We start from the raw sequence: 19,444 nt of genomic DNA on the forward strand, positions 1-19,444 counted from the left end.
TCGTCAAAGGAATGAGCGTTACACCGAGGCCTGTACTCTGGAGCGGGATTGATTTGGAGGTGGAGGGTCCGTCATGGTCTGGCGCGGTGTGCCACAGCATCATCGGACTGAGCTTGTTGTCATTGCAGGCAATCTCAACGCTGTGCGTTACAGGGAAGACATCCTCCTCCCTCATGTGGTACCCTTCCTGCTGGCTCCTCCTGACATGACCCTCCAGCATGACAATGCCACCAGCCATACTGCTCGTTCTGTGGGTGATTTCCTGCAAGACAGGAATGTCAGTGTTCTGCCATGGCCAGTGAAGAGCCCGGATCTCAATCCCATTGAGCATGTCTGGGACCTGTTGGATCAGAGGGTGGGGGCTAGGGCCATTCCCCCCAGGAATGTCCGGGAACTTGCAGGTGACTTGGTGGAAGAGTGGGGTAACATCTCACAGCAAGAACTGGCAAATCTGGTGCAGTCCATGAGGGGGAGATGCACTGCAGTACTTAATGCAGCTGTTGGCCACACCAGATACTGACTGTTACTTTTGACCCCCCCTTTGTTCAGGGACACATTATTCAATTTCTGTTAGTCACATGTCTGTGGAACTTGTTCAGTTTATGTCTCAGTTGTTGAATCTTGCTATGTTCATACAAATATTTACACATGTTAAGTTTGCTGAAAATAAATGCAATTGACAGTGAGAGGAAGTTATTTTTTTTGCTGAATCGACTGAATGAGCCCCAAAACGTGCTATGATTTATTGATTTTGATGATATTAGTGAAATTGTGAAAATTAGTTTGTCCTGGCTGTACTTACTCTCTTTGGACCTTTCCTCAACGGGAGGAGGTTGGGTGGGCAAGTCCTCCTTCTCTTCCCCCTCTTGCCCACCCTCCTGGACCCCACCATCAAGTCTTCTCTCCCCCTCATGCTGCGGGGCCTCCCTGGCGGAAGTCACCATTCCTGCTACAATCCTGGAACCTACTGGGTCCTCTTCCTCCTCAGAGTTGGGGTCATGGTAAGACTAGAGGGGGAAACAACCAATATGAGATGGTGGAGGGGAAACAAAGGCATTCTAAGTCACGTCATGTTACATGATGAAATATAACTTATTCTACTGTCATTAGCTTGATGGTTAGTGGGTGAGTGTAACACCAACGCTACACAAATCTGCTTTGGTCAGTTCTTTGCTAAACAACCATACCATGAGACATCAATGTCTTCATCACTGGAAAAGATAAATGGTTAAGATTGATATAATTATAAACAGGGTTGTAAAATATTTTTATTTTTTTATACAAATTGTCATTTTAACCATCAACTCAAATTATTTTCATATTCACAGATGTTGCAGCTTACATCTGAGATTTTCGTGTTGTGCCCACCATCAGTTGAGACATGACCTTGAATACAGGATGCCATGTTTTCACTGATAAATGTACTAAAATAGGAAGATAATTTAAACGTCTACTTCCAAATGGTACCATAAAGATGGTTGGAGGTCCAGATATCAGAGAATGTTTGACAAATGGGAATATCTGTTGTTTTAAATTATACTGTCAATCCTCCATAGAAAACCTATTTAAATCATAGAAATATAGATAATTGAATAGACGTGACAATTTGAGCTGACATTCAACGGTGGGTGGACCGTTGGCCATCTTTGTGGAAGTAATTAGAAGTTACAATTTCAATGGTGTACCTGATAGAGCGCAGTGGTCTAAAGGGATAGGTCCATTCTGTTGCTATGATTGAAATGACACCCACCCTGTATTCAAGAGCATGTTGTCTCAACCGACGGGAGGCACAACACAAAAAACTTAGATGACAAAATAGGATCTAAGCTACAACATACGCAAATATGAAGTTCGCGTTTTTAGATAGACGTTAAATCATTCCGACCTCTTCTTCTATGAGCAAAACCAGTTTTGTTTAAAACAAAAGACATGCTGTCAAAAAGAGATTGAATTCAAAAGGATTAACCCCTTTGACTGGGCTGAGCGGGAGCTGACCTCCAAGAGACCAGAGTTGGCTAATTGGGATGTAGGGTTTGCGCATAGCCTGAAAGTAGCAGTTCTCATTGCTGCTCAGTAGGCAAGCACCACGGATGTAATGATGTGAGCTTTGACTGGAAGCCAGTGGAGTGCACGGAGGAGCAACATGAGGGGTGACATGAGAGAATTTAGGAAGGTTGACACCAGATGGGCTGCAATGTTCTGGATAAGTTACATGGATTTGAAGGAACAAGTGGGAAGCCCAGCCAACAGAGACTTGCAGTAATCCAGACGGGCTTTGACGAGTGCCTGGAATAGGATCTGCGCCGCTTCCTGTGTGAGGCAAGGTTGTACTCTACGGATGTTGTAGAGCATGAACCTGCAGGAGCGAGTCACTGCTTTTATGTTTGCAGAGAACAATAGGGTGTTGTCCAGGGTCACATCAAGGTTCTTTGTACTCTGGGAAGGGGACACCGTGGAGTTTTCGACCGTAATGGAGAGGTCTTGGAGAGGGCAGGCCTTCTCCGGGAGGAAGCAGCTAAGTCTTGTCGAGGTTAAGCTTGAGGTGCTGGGCTGACATCAAAGCTGAGATATCTGCCAGGCACTGAGAGATGCGTGTCGCCACCTGGGAGTCAGAAGGGGGAATGAGAAAAGTAGTTGAGTGTCATCCCAATAACAATGACAGGAGAGACCATGAGAGGATGTGACAGAGCTGAGTGACTTGGTGTATAGAGAAAAGAGGAGAGGGCCTAAAACCAGATCAGGAGTAACCCGCCAGGTAGGATGCATTCCAAGTGTGTGGAGAGCCTGAGACGCCCAGCTCTGAGAGGGTCGAGAGGAGGATCTGGTGGTTCACAGTGTTGAATGCAGAGGATAGATCTAGGAGGATGAGAACAGAGAGAGATTCAGCTTTGGCAGAGCGGAGAGTGGTCAGGGATGAGTTGATGAGGGAAGTGAGGAATGGGAGAAGGTCTCCAGAGATAGTCTGGAGAAGGGAAGAGGGGATGGGGTTGAGTGGACCAGTTGTCGGGCGGCTTGACATCAAGTCGCAGAATTTCATCTGGAGAGAGAGGGGAGAAAGAGGTCAAGGCGTAGGGTAGTTCTGTGTGAGTGGGACCAGTGGCTTTAGTAGGCTGAGTGAATGATGATGTCTTTTTTTATTTTTTTATTACAAAGTCATCTGCAGAGAGGGAGGTGGTGGAGGATTAAGGACGGAGGAGGTGTCGAAGAGTTTCCAGGGTTGAGTGATAGAAAGCAGCTTCAGCAAAGGATACACAAGAGAAGGTAGAGAGGAGGGTGGAAGGATGATAGGTCGTCTGGAAAGTTTAGTTTTCCTCAAGTTTTGCTCAGCTGCCTGCAGCCTTGTTCTGTGTCACTCAGCCAAAGAGCAGAAGGGGAGGGTTGAGCCGGCCAGGAGGAAAGGGGACACTGGGAGTGAAAGTAGGTGGAAAGAGATTAGGGTTGAAGATGCAGAGTCAGGAGACAGGATGGAGAAGGATTTTGTGGAAGGAAGAGATGATAGAATAGAAGAGAGAATGAAGATTGTGACGACGTAATGAATCTATCCAGTCTATCAATATATGACATGTCCATTCGGGAAGTATTTAGACCCCTTGACTTTTTCCACATTTCGTTACAGCCTTACTCTAAAATGGATTTTAAAAAGTACAAAAAAAATCTCATAAATCTACACACAAGACCCCATAATGACAAAGTGAACAGGTTTTTATACATTTTTAAAAATGTATAATTAAAAAACAAAAATAAAAACTTAATTGAAATAAGTATTCAGACCCTTTGCTGTGAGACTCATCCTCGACATGTTTCTACAACTTGATTGGAGACCAACTATGATACATTCAATTGATTGGACATGATTTGGAAAGGCACACACCTGTCTATATAAGGTCCCACAGTTGACAGCGCATGTCAGAGCAAAAACCAAGCCATGAGGGTGAAGGAATTGTCCATAGAGCCCCGAGACAGGATTGTGTCGAAGCACAGATCAGGTACCCAAAAATGTCTGCCACATTGAAGGTCCCAAGAATATAGTGGCCTCCATATATCTTAAATGGAAGAAGTTTCGAACCACCAAGACTCTTCCTAGAGCTAGGCGCCCAGCCAGACTGAGCAATCAGGGGAGAAGGGCCTTGGACTAAGAAGGGCCTTGGATCAAGAACCCAATAGTTACTCTGACAGCTCCAGAGTTCCTCTGTGGAGATGGGAGAACCTTCCAAAAAGACAACCATCTCTGCAGTGGCTCCCGAGTGGCGCAGCCGTCTAAGGCACTGCAACTCAGTGCAAGAGGTGCCACTACAGTACCAAGTTCGAATCCAGGCTGCATCATATCCGGCCGAGATTGGGAGTCCCATAGGGCGGCGTACAATTGGCCCAGCGTCGTCTGGGTTTGGCCGTCATTGTAAATAACTGACTTGCCTAGTTAAATAAAGGTCAATAAATAAAAATAACCAATCAGACCTTTATGGTAGAGTGGCCAGACGGAAAGGCACATGACAGCCAGCTTGAGAAACAAGGTTCTCTTGTCTGATGAAACCAAGATTGAACTCTTTGAATGCCAAGTGTCACGTCTGGTGGAAACCTGGCACCATCCCTACAGTGTGGCAGCATCATGTAGTGGGGATGTTTTTCTGCAGCAGGGACTGGGAGACTAGTCAGGAAAAGATAAACGGAGCAGTACAGAGAGATCCTTGATGAAAACCTGCTCCAGAACACTCAGGTCCTCAGACTGGGGTGAAGGTTCACCTTCCAACAGGACAATGACCCTAAACACACAACCAAGACAACCAAGGCTTCGGGACAAGTCTCTGAATGTCTGAGTGGCCCAGCCAGAGCCCGGACATGAACCCGATCTCTGGAGAGACCTGAAAATAGCTGTGCAGAGACACTCCCCATCCAACTTGACAGAGCTTGAGAGGATCTGCAGCAAAAAATGGGAGAAACTCCAAATACAGGTGTGCCAAGTTTGTAGTGTCATGCCCAAGAAGACAATCGCTGCCAAAGGTGCTTCAACAAAGTACTAAGTAAAGGGTACTTATGTAAATGTAATATTTCCTTATTTTTGTATATACATTTTCTAAAATCTGTTTTGCATTGTCATTATGGGGTAGATTGTAGATTGTGGGGGAAAAACTATTTAATCCATTTTAGAATAGGGCTGTAACATAAAAATGTGGATAAAGTCAAGGGGTGTGAATACTTACCAAATATATTGCTTGTTACATCAAGGTACCTATTTGAACCTAGCACTAGTGAAATGTGTTTATAGCTACCTTCAATTCAGGAGCATGATCATGATTCCCCTGTAGCTCTTCATCTGTAGAAAGACAAAGAAAATGTAATTGATTAGGCATTGTGCATCAGCTGACAATCCAAACATTTTTCGTTCAAAAAACACCACTTCGTAGAAAAAGAAAGTACTTTCCTACACAGTATTGGTATTAGCGCCTCTAAAAACTGTCAACAAGCTTACTACTGCTAGCGTTACAGAATCTGTCAAATTGTATCAACTATGACATCTACCCAGCTGACGTTAAGACTTACCAGCTGCTGTTCCGTGTGAGAAAAATACAAGGAGAACGACCAGGGACAAAACCATCCTCGAAGTCTTGAATGACCCTTTAAAATCCATTTCGATTACAAACTAAAGACTGCTAGCCAGCTACTTTAGTTAACGAAGTTAGCTCCGTGGCCAATGTTAGTCATCCACGTACAGGTTTCTCCTCTTGCATACGCTGCTAACTAACATTCACGAGCACAAAGCCCACCAAATACATATTTGATAGCAGCATAGGGTAGGTACACTGTTTGTTTAACTAACGATAGCTAGCTCATGCTTTTTTTTTATACTGCTGACATGGAAGATATTTAGCAGGACAGCTAGCATGTTAGCTAAAAAAAAAAAAAATAGTTTCGTTAGCTAGGTACGCGTTCCTGGTCTTTGAAGCCCGTTGATAAATTGCAACGATGTGCTGTTATACCGTTCGCAGTTTATCAGACAGCTAGCTAAACTACCGTTGACCGCCATTTCCTGGTCTCCCCGATAAACCTATCCTAGCACGCGCTGGCTGACATTGACCAACGTAGAGGACGGTGTGTAAACACACTACGTTCCTTGCGTGCACGGGGTCGCAAAAAATGTTTCCGCCTGTGGTTCTACACACGTCGACAGACGAAACGCTTTCTGACATAATTCGTGTACGTTTGTGTTGCATAACATGTATTTGGCACGCCAAAAAAAAGTAATCAGTACTAGTCTTAGCATAATTAAGTAATTTAGCAGACGTTATTATCCAGAGCGACTGACAGGTTTAAATTCGTAGTTCAAGGGCACATCGACAGATTTTCCAGTCGGCTCGTGGATTCAAACCCGTCGATTACTAGCACAATGCTCTTAACCGCTTGGCTACCTGCATAATGGGTATGGTAAACTGTATACCCTTGGGATAATATATTGGAAATATAATTCAAAACCTTTTGTAATTAAATGTACCTCTTGTTGTCCAAATTTCATTTGCACTGCAATTTGTTTTGATGTCTGTTTGTCAAATCTCTTAAGAATATCAAGCGTGAGCAACCTTTTTTCAAGAGAAACATCACTGGACATCGGGTAGCCACTAACCAGTAGTCTTGCACAATAACTCATCATTAAACCCACAAGACATAATTCAGTAAAAATCGCATTTATTTCAGCACGACACACTTCAAAATGTGCAGAATTGAATAGAGAATACTGATCATTAATTCCAAATACTGTCAGCACGTAAATATACTGTCATTCGAGTGATTGTTTCTACATCTCCTTTGCTTAGACTCAGTGTGGTAAGCAGACCTCAAAGGAAGCCTTGAACCACTGACCCTTACACTGCAAGCCAGTCTTCCAAGTGGAAAGGGCACCGTTTGTCTACGCACACAGTATGGCTAGTGCTACAAGAGACAGTGCCAAAGAGAGTATTCATTCACATTAAATAATCAGGTTCTCTTTTTTGTTTTGTTCATGACTTAGAGTCAATCTCAATAGAGTCGGGCCCCGAATCCAAAAGTTTGTTTGATGGCTTCAAAGTAGTATCTCTTCCAACCCTCCTTCGTCCTATCCTCTTCTCCAGTAGGGACATCTTTACATTCCAGCTTCAGCTCAGTCTCATTGCCTCGATCCTTCATGTTTAGAGTGATAGTCGCATAGTGCTCTGGAAGAGGGAAATCAGAGTGAGTTGTTGCAAAAACAATATATCCAAGCTATTTATGTTACTATCCAGGGTTCCTCAAGTCCAGTCATGGGTCTCCAACAGGGTATGCAGGCTTTTGTTCCTGCCCAGTTTCAACACACTGGATCCAACTAATCATCAAGCCTGTGATCAGTTTAATCAGGTATGTTAAAATCAAAATGTATTGGTCACGTCAGATTTACAGGTGTTACAGATGCAGCAAAATGCTTGTTACTAGCTCAAACAGTGCAGTTGAATCATATTTTTAGAACTAAACCAAGATGGAATCGACAAGCTGTGGTCTAACGGGAACAAATGAGTGATAGTAGGCAGAACAAGCATAGAGGCGGGCAGAGCCAAGCACGCGCTAGCAATATCTTATTGGCGCGTTCCAGTATACAACTGCATATTTCCGTTAAGGAAGTGTACAATAACTCAATTTGCTTTTGCACTCCTAAGCAGCGCATTTTAAAAAAATATATATTTTTTTTTACTTTTGCGAACGGTAAAGTACACAAAACTCTGTCCATAACAGATTCTACTTTTAGGAACAGAAAACTATTGATGAGAATTTACAAAATGTCAGCCAAAATCCATCTCGTTCCATCTTCTCCCACTGCCCGCCAGTGAGCTTGCTATCGCTTCCATAAAATATTTGGTTGTGAGCGGAAACGCCAACAGGATGCTTCACATTTATACATTCAGTGAGATATCGGTCTATCAGTGGTAGAATGTCTAGCAAATACACAGATAATCAAAACAAGAAATGTCAGAATGTGTCCAATTAACAAATCCAAAGTAGATATATCACGGGAGCAATGTCAGAATCCAGAATATAAATACAATGCTTCAGAAAGTATTCACACCCCTCGACTTTTTCCACATTGTTATTGTTACAAAGTGGGATTACAATGGATTTGTCATTTATTGTAAAAGATCTAAACAAAATACTTTCAAAGTGGAGGAAAAATTATACAATTTGTAATAAAAAAAAATGTAAACACTAATACTGGATCTTGATTAAATAAGAATTCATCCCCCTGAGTCAATGCATGTTAGAATCACTTTTGGCAGCGATTACAGCTTTAAATCATGCTGGGTGAGTCTATACATTTTGCACACCTGAATTATACAATATTTGCACGTTATTCTTTTCAAGTACTGTCAAGTTGGTTGTTGATCATTGCTAGACAGCCAATTTACATCAAAACTAACTAGGCTACTCAGGAACATTCAAAGTCATCTTGGTAAGCAATTCCAGTGTATATTTGGCCTTGTGTTTTAGATTGTCTGCTGAAAGGTGAATGTCTCCCAGTGTCTGTTGGAAAGCACACACAAAATAAAGATGCCAACTGGGCAAGGTGGGGAAACCTACCACATGGCCAGGTCTTGAACCTCCATTTCATAACAATCTTCTCATCTGGGACCTAAGAAGTGGAAACAAAGACTACAGTTAGATTTGGACATTCTTCCACAATGGGTTACGATTGATGGATAACACACATGATCTCAAGAAGACACGTGTCCTCACCAGCTCTGTAAACTCTCCGTTGACACTCCCCTCTAGCAGCTGAAACTTCCCTCCCTTTTCTCCGTCGACCACAGCTGCAGCATGGGTGAACGCCTGGACCATCTGCATTACCAGAGAGGAGACCAGAGTGGAGTCAAATCTATGATTCCTACAAGCTGTCAGCCAATTGTAGTCATGATTCAAAATAGTTATGGGCCACCAATTTAAAAGTAGGTGGACATTATCTTACAATAGGCAACATTTCTGAACCGGAAGTAATCTACAGAGTTTAAGTCTAGTTCACGGAGGTTGCTCCTCATTCCCAATTGAAAGCAACAGTAAAATCCAAGAGTTAATCAAAAATATCTGCACTGGTGAAATACCACAGGGGAAAAAAGGATAAAAATGATGGGAAAACCCTTTCTTTAGAAGGCAAACTAGCACATGCACTCAATGATATTCTTACTCTACCTGAGCTTGTTAACAAGGAAAAGACTACTTGATCACTCACGTTTTGGTTGATAAAGGTTCTGTACAGCTCATCAGGTGAGGTGAGGAAGGTCTCCTTGAGACTAAACTTGCAGGTTGAAATCTTGACCCCTGTGCTGGATGGTGGAGCAGAAGAAGAGGGACCAATCTGTGGACATACAACAGACAAGCATGATCATGAAGTCCCAGTATTTGTACTTTAATACTCAATAAGCCTGAATACTAGATATCCAAAACTTGGAAGTTGAGTAAATTAATTTTGGAATGGATTGTGGCGCTTTACATTGTATGAAGGGCGGTGGGGATGAACTTCAGTTACATTTTTGCAGATAAAAAAAAGCACAAATGTCTTTATTTTCTTTTGCTAATTGGCCTCTTCTTGAACACAACATGTATGGAACGTTCCTTGCTAGTTGGGTTTTATATCATTACCCCCTTGATACATTGGCTGCGTCCCAATTCTTCTCCGTTCTTCTGTTTGTATTGGATTGATGTAAACATTAGCTGGAAGTTTCCACCATTGTTAAATCCATAACGGTAGAGATTGAGGTTAGAGAATCAAGACGTAAGGTAAGAAGGAAACTGCTACCCACCTGGGTTTTGTCAACTTTGACCTTTGTCTGCGATGGCTGTGGCTTGCTCGCCGCCCCATTCGCCGTGGGCAGGATCATGCCCTGAGTGAACTCTGCAATTATCGGAAACGTTCAAATTCAACTCGTATCAAGCTGAACTATCGCATATAGAAATATGGCTATGAACAGCCAATAGAGTTAAATAGATTTGAATAATGGCCTCACCTGATTTCAGGTGGCCAACATAGCTCCCCAGGGCAGCTCGCACTTTCTTTGCTCCCTCCTTCCTCATGAGTTCGGTAAGAGGTGTATTGGGTTCATCCTTGCAAAGAACCACACTGATCTGTGCCACCCCCCAAAAAAGAGCGCAAAGACAAAACATATTGTTATGTTAGGTGTGGTCTTGTTCTACCCATATAAAGGAAAGAAATAAACTTAACTCCCTTTGGGCCCACTGATATCGACTAGATGTTGTTGGTGCTCCTATTGGAGAATGGTGTTGGTGCTACAATTGGAAGTTAGCAGTGATGTTGCCATTACCAATTACTATCATTAACATTTCTTGAATGTTTAGTTTTTCTTTCCATCATTGTTCATTTTTTTTATTTACTTTTTTGTGATGTCCTTGTATGAAGCCTTGGTGGGGTGAGAGGGAGGGATGGATGGGGGGGAAAGGGACTAGGGATGTTGTACTGTTTTCAATGTCTCTCTGTTCTCATATCTGAAAATTGTTAAATAAAGTAGAAAAGAAACAAATGTAACTTTTCCAAGAGTAACTAAAATTACAACCAACAGTTAGCAGCTGTCGATTAGCCTGAAAGAGCATGATCCTGAATGGCATTCTGTCATAACCTACATCTAGGTCGTCCATGTCATTTTCATCAGAGAGGTTGGGAACGTCAATGTTCCCTTTGTACTTGATTCCGGTTTTTGATGTTCCTGGGGGAGAAAGAAAGATCAGGAGATGTCATGAAGCCTACTTTGAAGACAGATACTATGACAACCCACCCACATCTCACTGAACCCCTGGGTCTTTGTGTACGGGAGAATAAAGTTGTCACCACCGATAAATCTAAGATAATCGAGAATTTCAATAAGCATTTTCCTACGGCTGGCTATGCTTTCCACCTGGCTCCCCTACCTCGGCCAACAGCTCTGCACCCCACACAGCAACTTGCCCAAGCCCCGCGTCTCCTCCACCCAAATCCAGATAGTCGATGTTCTGAAAGAGCTGCAAAATCTGGACCCCGACAAATCAGCTTGGCTAGACAATCTGGACCCTCTCTTTCCTAAATGATCCACCCAAATTGAAAAAAATCTAATCAAATGTTATGTTACATACACATGGTTAGCAGATGTTAATGCGAGTGTAGGGAAATGATTGTCCTTCTAGTTCTGACAATGCAGTAGTAACCAATGAGCAATCTAACCTAACAATTTCACAACAACAATTGTTGCCACCTCTATTACTAGTCTGTTCAACCTCTTTCGTATCGTCCGAGATCCCCAAACATTGGAAAGCTGCCACGGTCATCCCCCTCTTCAAAGGGGGGGACACTGTTTTAGACCCATACTGTTACAGACCTATATCTATCCTACCCTGCCTTACTAAAGTCTTCAAAAGCCAAGTTAACAAATCACTGACCATTTCAAATCCCACCGTACCTTCTCCACTATGCAATCTGGTTTCCAAGCTGGTCATGGGTGCACACCAGCCACGCTCAAGGTCCTAAATGACATAACCGCCATCAATAAAAAGACAGTACTGTGCAGCCGTCTTCATTGACCTGGCCAAGGCTTTCGACTCTGTGAATCACTGCATTCTTATCGTCAGACTCAATTGCCTTGGCTTCTCAAACGACTGCCTCGTCTGGTTCACCAACCACTTCTCAGATAGAGTTCCGTGTTTCAAATTGGAGGGCCTGTTGTCCGGACGTCTGGCAGTCTATGAGGGTGCCACAGGGTTCAATTCTCGGGTCAACTCTTTTCTGTATATATCAATGATGTTGCTCTTGCTGCTGGTGATTCTCTGATCCACCTCTACGCAGACGACACCATTCTGTATACTTCTGGCCCTTCTTTGAACACTTAACTAACCTCCAGACGAGCTTCAATGCCATACAACTCTCCTTCCGTGGCCTCCAACTGCTCTTAACCACTCGATTTGATTGGTCATATAAAAACCTTGGGACCCAAATGCATAAATGCAAGTAAAACTAAATGCATGCTATTCAACCGATCGCTGCCCACACCCGCCCGCCCGACTAGCATCACTACTCTGGACGGTTCTGACTGACACTACCTGGTAAGACTGTAAACTCTCCTTCCAGATTGACATTAAGCATCTCCAATCCAAAGTTAAATCTAGAATCGGCTTCCTATTTCGCAACAAAGCCTCCTTCACTTATGCTGCTGCTAAACATACCCTCGTAAAACTGACCATCCTACCGATCCTCGACTATGTCATTTACAAAATAGCCTCCAACATTCTACTCAGCAAACTGGATGTAGTCTATCACAGTGCCATCCGTTTTGTCACCAAAGCCCCATATACTACCCACCACTGCGACCTGTATGCTCTCTTTGGCTGGCCCTCGCTTCATATTTGTCACCAAACCCACTGGCTCCAGGCCATTTATAAGTCTTTGCTAGGTAAAGCCCCGCCTTATCTCAGCTCACTGGTCACCATAGCAACACACACCCGTAGCACACGCTCCAGCAGGTATATTTCACTGGTCATCCCCAAAGCCAACTCTTACCGCCTTTCCTTCCAGTTCTCTGCTGCCAATGACTGGAACGGAATTGCAAAAATCACAAGCTGGAGACATATCTCCCTCACTAACTTTAAGCATTAGCTGTCAGAGCAGCTTACTGATCACTGTACACAGCCAATCTATAAATAGCACACCCAACTACCTCATCCCCATATTGTTATTTATTTTGCACCCCAGTATCTCTACTTGCACATCTATCACTACAGTGTTAATGCTAAATTGTAATTATTTCACCACTATGGCCTATTTATTACCTTACCTCCCTAATCTTTCTACATTTGCCACACACTGTGTGTGTGTGTGTGTGTGTGTGTGTGTGTGTATATATATATATATATATATATATATATATATATATATATATATATATATATATATTTCTCTATTGTACTATTGACTGTATGTTCGTTTATTCCATGTGTAACTCCGTTGTTTTTGTCGCACTGCTTTGCTTTATCTTGGCCAGGTCGCAGTTGTAAATGAGAACTTGTTCTCAACTAGCCTACCTGATTAAATAAAATAAATCAAAGTTCGTCTCATCACCATGGAAACGAGTGCTAAGCTGCTCTTAGTTTGGCTCAAAACCCTGTTTCAATCAAAATGTGTGGTACTTTTTGCAGAAAACATCTTACTATATGTTCAACATGAGTTCCATACAGAGTGGTGTGTGAGAGTGTGCTGCACTCACCGGTCCACGTCGCCTTGACATTCCACTCATAGAAGTAGATGAGCTTTCCCTTGCGGTTGTTGATGGACGCCTCGCCGTCCAGCTTCGGGACGTCGGTGACCTCGCAGCTCCCCTCGGGGCCCTCCACGCGCAGCCCCAACAGGAGCTCCTTCAGCTTGTCTGTCGACCAGCCTGTCACATCACGCTCCGTCCTGTAGGGACACGCAATGAATTCATATATTCAACTGGGTTGAGTTCATTAGGGCACACAGTCACCCAACAAAGCATTCTGTAACAGAAACAAGCATTTGTTACTGGAGAACTTCCCCGTATCAGACCGCTCATATTTTGTGCCTTGTGTAATGAACTAGTAAAACTGTGATATGGTAATTTAGCTGTCAACATTGGCACAGTGACATGTTCAGTATGTGTGGCCCGTGCGGGTGTCAGACCCACAACCCAGGTGCTGCTGGCACCATGCCAGCAAAGCTCCATTGTAGCAGTATGTGCATAGCCCTAGATGGACTCAAAAGAAAGTAATCCATTTCAATAACCTATCCTTAGGCAAGTGAATTTTTCCTTCAGAAATATAGCTCAATTGGGTTTATTTACATAATAATAAATATACATTACTTTCTGAAGACAATCACACCCCTGGACCTTTTCCAGATGTTGTTCAGCTACAGCCTGAATTTAAAATGGATTCAATTGACGTGCTTTTGTCACTGGCCTACACACAATACCCCATAACGTCAAAGTGGATTAAAAACCAACAACTAATTCATAAATTAAAAGATGAAAAGTATTCAATCCCTTTTATGTCAAGCCTAAATAAATTAAGGAGTAAAAACTTGATTAACAGCCACATACTAAAATGCACGGACTGTGTGCAATAAGAGTTTAACATGAGTTTTGAATGACTAACTCATCTCTGTACCCAACACATACAGATAATTGTAAGGTCCCTCAGTTGAGCAGTACATTTCAAACCCAGATTCAACCACAAAGACCAGGGAGATTCTCCAATGCCTCTTAAAGAAAAGGGGACCTATTGGTAGATATAATAGCATGGTGAACTTAATTACACTTTGGATGGTGTAACAATACACAGAGTCACTACAAAGATACAGGCGTCCTTCCTAACTCAGTTGTTGGAGAGGAAGGAAACCGCTCAGGGATTTCAACATGAGGCCAATGGTGACTTTAAAACAGTTACAGAGTTTAATGGCTGTGATGGGAGAAAACTGAGGATGGATCAACAACATTGTAGTTACTCCACAATACTAGCCTAATTTACAGACTGAAAAGGAAGCCTGTACAGAATAAACATATTCCAAAAAAAAGCATCCAGTTTGCATCAATGCACTAAAGTAATACTGCAAAAAATGTGGCAAAGTGTGAGTGGCCAAGTTACAGTTCCAACTTAAAATCTACTTGAAAATCTCTGGCAAAACCTGAAAATGTCTGTCTAGTAACAAGCAACTACCACTTTGACAAGGTCCACGGTGGGTCTGTGTAAGCTAATATAAATGTATTGGGAGACAGGTTTATGGCAGTGAATGTCATTCATTTACAGCTATAGTATTTCTCAGTTAAGTAACATACGTAGGCCTACAGTATCACAGAGAGGTCAAACAGGTATTGTGTGTGTGTGTGTGTGTGTGTGTGTGTGTGTGTGTGTGTGTGTGTGTGTGTGAATATCCTGTGTCCACAGCAACACGATTGATTATTCTCTAACCCCAGTGCATGTGGTGTAAAGTGGAGAGGGTAAAAACCTTCAAGTTCCTCAGCGTGTACATCACTGACGACCTGAAATGGTCCCCTCACACAGAGAGTATGGTGTAGGGGGCTGAAGACATTTGGCTTGGCCTCTAAGACCCTCACTAACTTCTAAGGATGCACCATTGAGAGCATCCTGTCGGTCTGCATCACCGACTGGTACGACAATTGCACTGTCTACAAATGCAGGGCTCTCCAGAAGGTGGGCCAGCCAACCCAACACATCATTGGGGGCACACAGCCTGCTCCCCGGGAAATTTACAGCACCTGGAGTAAAAGGCCAAGAAGATTATCAAGGACCTCAGCCAAGAGGAGGAGACAGTACAGGTACATCAAAGTCTGGAGGAAACCATACGACCAGGAGTCGTATAACCAGTTAATAATATAGCCAATTGTTTCCTCGAGCTAACGTCACCTCATCTGATGTTGAAACGTTATTTTACCTCATTTTCACATCATAAACTAAATGATTTGATCAGCTAAGTTAGCGTAAATGTTACTCAACATTTTTCTGGCTAGCTAACAGAGAATTCGATCCAGCTACTGTAGCAAGATACTTAAAAATGCTAGTGTTGTAACTGGCAAACTGCCTTTCCAGAGCACTCGCTGATGCTGGAACTAGCTATTTGGTTGGCTCTTCTCTTCAGTCGCATGCAGCATATATATATATAAAAATCGCTAATGATGTAAGTGGCAGTAACTAGCAAAAGATCATGCTCAATGTGGTCATTAACTCCCTGCCTGAGAGAGTCAACCTTAATGTCTATGGCATAGGGATCCACCGACTTGACATTTTTGGGCGATACCGATATTTTCCTTGCCAAAAAATCTGATACCGATACCCAATTAAAAATATTTTGTCCTTAAGCATTCTAGTACAGTTAAATATCACACACACACTGACCAAGAAGTTATTTTGTAATTTACGTATATGTCCCCATCACCAGTAAAACCTATTTCTTTCACTTACTTGCTGTGCTGTTTCGTTGTTCAATCGTTTCATTCTCAACCAGGATTTCATCATACATGTCAAGCAGCTTTCAGCTCTGTCTGTCCGTGGCCTCTTCTGTCGTGGGTCTTCCTCCTCGGGGGGCACTGTCACTGTGTCCCTTTCCATCTTGTCCAGCTGTGTCTAACATTTGACGTAAACCCTATTTCTAGTCTGCATCGAAGTAGCAGTAAAGAGGCTCAGAGAGAATGCCACTGAATCGTTTGATCACAGCCTCTAGTACTTTTCCAAGTTAACCCAACAGTCTGTTGGCATTTTTGTTGAGCAGGCATTCCAATGCCATGACAGGGTATCACGTCTGCTGCAAACGCAGTTGAGCTTATTTCTCCAGTCAGTTGTTTGAATGGAGCTAGGAGTGTTCGTGCTTCAAACATGTTCTCAAATGCCATTGAAATGGCAGCAGCGGTATGAGAACCAGCACATTAATGAGCATGCGATACGGCTTTCCTCAGTATGAAATCCTTGTCGACCCACTGGGCTGTCAGACTTGGCATGCTCATGGGGCTTACCACTGATCTAAATATCAGTCGTGAGGCTAATAGCAGTGAGTAGCAAGTAGCTCATGGATGTTCGTTTCAACAATACTGTGTAACTCCGGTAGGGCAACATCTGAAAAAAATCACCTACTTGGTAATGTGTACTGGGGCTCAACCAGTCAAGTGCAATGAATACCATTATCTTGGTGTTAATGGATTTCGCCTTTGAGTTGTTTCGCTGAAATTCTCACTCTTTCAAATGACTGCTCGACTTGAACTTCTTTAGTTGTTGAAAGTGTGTGCTTAGTTTTTTTCCTGCACTTTCAAATGAGTAATTAGGTTTGTGGTATTGAAAGATTTCACTTTCTCACCTCCTCAGGAAATAGCAGCAACAACATTGCATGTGGTATTTTTGTTATCTTCCTTTGAAACTGAAAAATAGATCCACACAACACATTGTGGGCTAGGTTGGGAATGCTGTGTTGCACGTGCAGCGCTGGATTCTCCGTGGCGTCATTCGTCATCTACCTACGTTATATAGGTATGAACGTCAGCTTTGACATCGTTTTTGCACATTGGCGTTAAACTAGACATCGGGCCAATGCAGATGTTGGCATTTATAGCTAATATCGTCCGGTTCCTATATACTTACCGATTCATCGACCAATCCCATCGTGATTGGTCTGTCAGCACGGTCCTGTATGACGACAAATGTAGTCCTCAGAATGGGTCACTATTTAATTAAATATCTGGATTTGTAGCGAACGTTCAAATAATTCACTGTGGGGACGGAACTTGATCATCATAAACACATTATAGAGCCCAAAACGGGCATCTAAAACGTTTTAGTTTGGCAGTTCTGCCGATCGTAATTTACATAGGCTTCCTCAGACAGACCTGGCATTTTGGCAGTGCTAGGTTGCTATGCAGCAGCAGAGTTCGTGACTTCACGCTCCAGACCAGACACTGGGGGTCTGGTTTATATATGGACCAACAACACACGCACAATGAATGTTTTATACCAAGGCAGTTGTGTTAAGTACTTAAGTGTACATTAAATTACTACTTAAGTAGTTTTTTGGGGTATCAGTACTTTCTTTATATTTGACAACTTTCACTATATTCCTAAAGAAAATTATGTACTTTTTACTCCATACATTTTCCCTGACACCCAAAAGTACATTATATTTAGATGTCTTATTTAACTAGGCAACTCAGTTAAGAACAAATTCTTATTTACAATGATGGCCTACCCCGGCCAAACCCATAACCTGGACGACGCTGGGCCAATTGTGCTCCGCCCTATGGGACTCCCAATCACGGCCTGTTGTGATACAGCCTGGAGTCGGACCAGGGTCTGTAGTGACACCTCTAGCACTGACATGCAGTGCGTTAGACCGCTGCGCCACTCAAAAGCCCAATGCTAAGCAAGACAGAAAATGGTCCAATTCGCACACTTATCAAGAGAACATCCCTGGTCATCCCTACTGCCTCTGACCTGGCAGACTTACTAAACACAAATGTTTTGTTTTTAAATGATGACTGAGCATTGGAGTGTGACCCTGGCTATCTGTAAATTTGAAAAAACTATTGTGCTTTTAATTATCCACACTTTTCCTTTTGACACTTAAGTCTATTTTAGCAACTACATTTACTTTTAATACTTAGGTATATTTAAAAACATACTTTTAGACTTTTACTCAAGAAATATGTTAGTATTTTACTGGGTGACTTTCACTTGAGTCATTTTTTTATTAAGGTATATTTACTTTTCCTCAAATATGAGAATTTAGTACTTTTTCCACCACCGCCCAAAGGTGATGACTAACGTGTATTTTTAGGCATTTTCCACTGACTTCTCTATGTGGGAGTCTGGGCCGGGCGTTAATTAAACTGCAGTGCAGTACCGAAGCAAAACTGTTGTGGGAGCAGTCTAAACCGGGTTGCTACTTCCGGAACCCTTGCCTTGGTCTGATAATAGCTTGCCAGTGAGCAGGCCTTTCCAACTGCATCTCGAAAGGCAGTGTGCTTTCTTCAACTAAGCTAACGTTACTCACCAATGCCAGTTGTTGACGTTTGTTGCATCGGCTCTCTCCTCCACGATCCAGCGTGGATCCCCTTCTCCCCATTTAGCCATGACGACAGTAGTAACTTACTATCAAACAAGCTGTACAATTGCGTCCCCGAAGCTGCTAACGCCAGCTAACTAGCTAGCTAAATTAATCGCAAATGCCGGCACCGAAAGGAACGAACGTGATGATTAGCTAACTAACGTAAGCAAGCTAAACCGATTAAGTAAATAAGTCGACTATTATCTAAAATTGCGTTATGGCCGTAACTATGTTCCTGAGCGACGGTTTTCCTCTTGGTTTATGACCCTGGTCTTTCTAGAAAAGTCGTTTTGACATGCAAGGAGCTTTCGCCATTACCATATGAAGGTGGTGTACAGCTACAGGCGGAAGTGACGCATATACCCCTCCCCCCCCCAAAAAATGCAGCAGCAGAGTTCCTTCTTCGTCTGTAGATTTTTTTATGGCAGTTGGCAACCAACTTTAAGTTGCATTACCGCCACCAACTGGATTGGAGTGTGGACCAGAGACAGTGAAGGTCTAAATCATGTTCACTTAGAACTGAATCTACTCCTTCCTCAACATCTCTTACCATCTCAAACATCCCTAGATCTATCACTGGCTGAGGGAGAAACCAAGGTGGAATGCCAGGTAGAACCACAGAGGGGTTAAACTCCCTCCCAAGCAACACCATCTTGCTCGCCATGTCATTGCCTATCCACCCAAAGCTTGCACTCAGATTTCATTCATTTCCCCAGCACTATAGGAGTACCTTTTTGTAGGATGTGTAACCTTATGTTCTTGTACATTTACCCAATATGTCATGCTAACTATTGTCTTCCTCTCTACCTGTATCGCTGCCAACAGGGAGGTATTGAGTGCTCGATTACATCTAGCTTT

At 42.9% G+C, this 19,444-nt stretch overlaps 2 protein-coding genes across 4 annotated transcripts in view; both read right to left on the minus strand.

The window, feature by feature from the left end:
• Positions 1-6,050, minus strand: part of LOC139406936 (protein sel-1 homolog 1-like) — a 71,306-nt gene extending 65,256 nt beyond the window's left edge. Inside the window, exons 1-3 of one of the 3 annotated variants that reach the window (XM_071150101.1) lie at positions 5,539-6,050; positions 5,268-5,311; positions 803-1,007 (exon numbers count right to left, since the gene is read on the minus strand). In XM_071150101.1, coding sequence (XP_071006202.1) covers positions 803-1,007; positions 5,268-5,311; positions 5,539-5,626 — 337 coding nt within the window. In that variant the 5' untranslated portion in view covers positions 5,627-6,050. Of the gene's footprint in view, positions 1-802; positions 2,857-5,267; positions 5,312-5,538 lie in introns of all 3 variants that reach the window. The other 2 variants (XM_071150102.1, XM_071150103.1) reach the window with 2 other exon arrangements.
• A 611-nt stretch (positions 6,051-6,661) lies between these two features.
• Positions 6,662-18,953, minus strand: LOC139406937 (activator of 90 kDa heat shock protein ATPase homolog 1-like). The gene is made up of 9 exons (XM_071150104.1): positions 18,533-18,953; positions 13,233-13,423; positions 10,627-10,709; positions 9,996-10,113; positions 9,792-9,883; positions 9,221-9,346; positions 8,731-8,832; positions 8,575-8,626; positions 6,662-7,181 (listed from the first exon to the last, which is right to left on the minus strand). Exons 1-9 carry the CDS (start codon positions 18,610-18,612, stop codon positions 7,009-7,011), a joined length of 1,017 nt encoding a protein of 338 aa, XP_071006205.1. The 5' UTR covers positions 18,613-18,953; the 3' UTR covers positions 6,662-7,008.
• Between the last annotated feature and the right edge of the window lie 491 nt (positions 18,954-19,444).

Source organism: Oncorhynchus clarkii, chromosome 4 (genome assembly GCF_045791955.1).
Source record: "Oncorhynchus clarkii lewisi isolate Uvic-CL-2024 chromosome 4, UVic_Ocla_1.0, whole genome shotgun sequence".
Classification (NCBI taxonomy): domain Eukaryota; kingdom Metazoa; phylum Chordata; class Actinopteri; order Salmoniformes; family Salmonidae; genus Oncorhynchus; species Oncorhynchus clarkii.

Bases quoted from the DNA above. Each gene is read 5' to 3' on its own strand.
- LOC139406937 (XM_071150104.1), bottom strand. From the start codon at position 18,612: ATGGCTAAATGGGGAGAAGGGGATCCACGCTGGATCGTGGAGGAGAGA. The intron at 13,424-18,532 runs GTGAGTAACGTT...GTGTCCCTACAG, and splicing joins AACGTCAACAACTGGCATTG to GACGGAGCGTGATGTGACAG. The intron at 7,182-8,574 runs GTAGGTTTCCCC...TCCCTCTTCCAG, and splicing joins GTTCAAGACCTGGCCATGTG to AGCACTATGCGACTATCACT.